We start from the raw sequence: 1,545 nt of genomic DNA on the forward strand, positions 1-1,545 counted from the left end.
CTGTGACATTGAGAAAATTATAAGAAAGTTAAACACTATGATACAAATTTTCCATGAAGAAATGATATATATGAAATGTAATATGATGATTGATAATAAAGTTGGAGCAATAACAATAAAAAAAAAATATAAGTTTATTGAATAACCTAACTAACGTTTCAATATATGAGATAATAATAAAGAAATATCTCATGTTGAAAGTTTTATCACAGATTTTTGAAGACTTCTGGATAAACAACATTCTCTATTTCAGTAGTATTTTCATCATTTGTAACTCTTGATATGACAACATAAAGTTGGTTATGCGTGAAGACAAGTTTTTTCAGTAGCAATTCTATGTGGTCCCGTGATTGTCTTTGACTTTATTTATGGTCATTGCGTAAGATAGCATAAGAGAAAATAGTCTCCTTTGGAATTTAAATAGTAGCCTAACATCTCAGAAGATGAGTGTCATTCTAGGAATAAAAATTTTATCGAAGTACTTGTTTGAATTTAACAGTTTTGCTTTTATAACTTTATCTCTAAGTCTTGTCATTATCAATCTGGTACCATTGAAAATACCTGATGAGTGATCAATATTTCTAATGAGCATAACAGGGCACCCAACTTTTAGTTTCAATTCATGATTTGGCACCCCAGAGTATTTGATTGTAACTAAGAACCCTGATGTGTGTATTCCTTTAATTTCATTGCTACCTTTGTTAGGCAAACATTTATTGGAGCTTACATAAGTCTTGCATTCATTGTTGTTCATTGTCGTCATGTAGTCATTCACTTTATCTATTGCATTAATTGTAGGAGCTAAAATAGCTCGACCCTTCAAGTGGTATTCATTAGCCAGGTTAGCAATATAATATGAATAGCTTGCTTTAACAATTGCTTGAATCAGATCATTATAATCAGTGATAAGGAATTCAAAGGGTATTTGAATCAAATTGGTACCATTAGATGTCCCTTCAGATATTCCATTACCCACTTGAAGGATCCATTCAGCAAATTGCCTTAAATCTTCTATGCCACTATGTGGTGACATAGATTGTAGCCATATATTTTTTGTAAGGTTTAAAATCTCAAAATGCTGTCATAGATATGATGAATTTAAGGAAACATTAATGATGTCTTGTTTAGTTTTTTTCGATACTACTGGTAAGATTTACCTAAAATCTCTACCAAAAATAATAGTTTTACCTCCAAAGGAAAATTGTGGGCTTTGCTAATCTTCAAACCTTAACAAATCTCTCGTTGTCTTATCCAATACTTCAAAGCAAAATTTACTCATCATAGGAGCTTCGTCTCAAATAATTAGCTTTGCTCTTACAATTAACTCTGCTAACAGACTTCCTTACTTGATATTTCAAGTAGAGAACTCATCTAGAATTAATGGTATGGCAAACTTAAAATGTGCAGTTCGACCTATAGGTAACCACAAAGAGGCTATGCCATTAGACTCAAAAGTTAACACAATTTGATCCTTTGATCTGAGTGCTACCGATATAGTTTTCTAAAGAAAAGTCTTTCTTGTACCTCCATGGCCATACAAAAAGA

The 1,545-nt window shown here is 31.5% G+C and overlaps 1 protein-coding gene across 1 annotated transcript; it reads right to left on the bottom strand.

Annotated features, from left to right (window-relative positions):
* Positions 1 to 436: 436 nt before the first annotated feature.
* On the bottom strand, positions 437 to 1,033 carry LOC140175606 (uncharacterized). Its single transcript, XM_072204132.1, has one exon. The coding sequence runs from the start codon at positions 1,031 to 1,033 to the stop codon at positions 437 to 439; it is 597 nt and encodes a 198-aa protein (XP_072060233.1).
* Between the last annotated feature and the right edge of the window lie 512 nt (positions 1,034 to 1,545).

This window comes from Arachis hypogaea, chromosome 10 (assembly GCF_003086295.3).
Source record: "Arachis hypogaea cultivar Tifrunner chromosome 10, arahy.Tifrunner.gnm2.J5K5, whole genome shotgun sequence".
NCBI lineage: Eukaryota > Viridiplantae > Streptophyta > Magnoliopsida > Fabales > Fabaceae > Arachis > Arachis hypogaea.

Excerpts from the sequence above, each read along its gene's own strand:
- LOC140175606 (XM_072204132.1), bottom strand. The coding sequence starts at position 1,033 with ATGTCACCACATAGTGGCATAGAAGATTTAAGGCAATTTGCTGAATGG.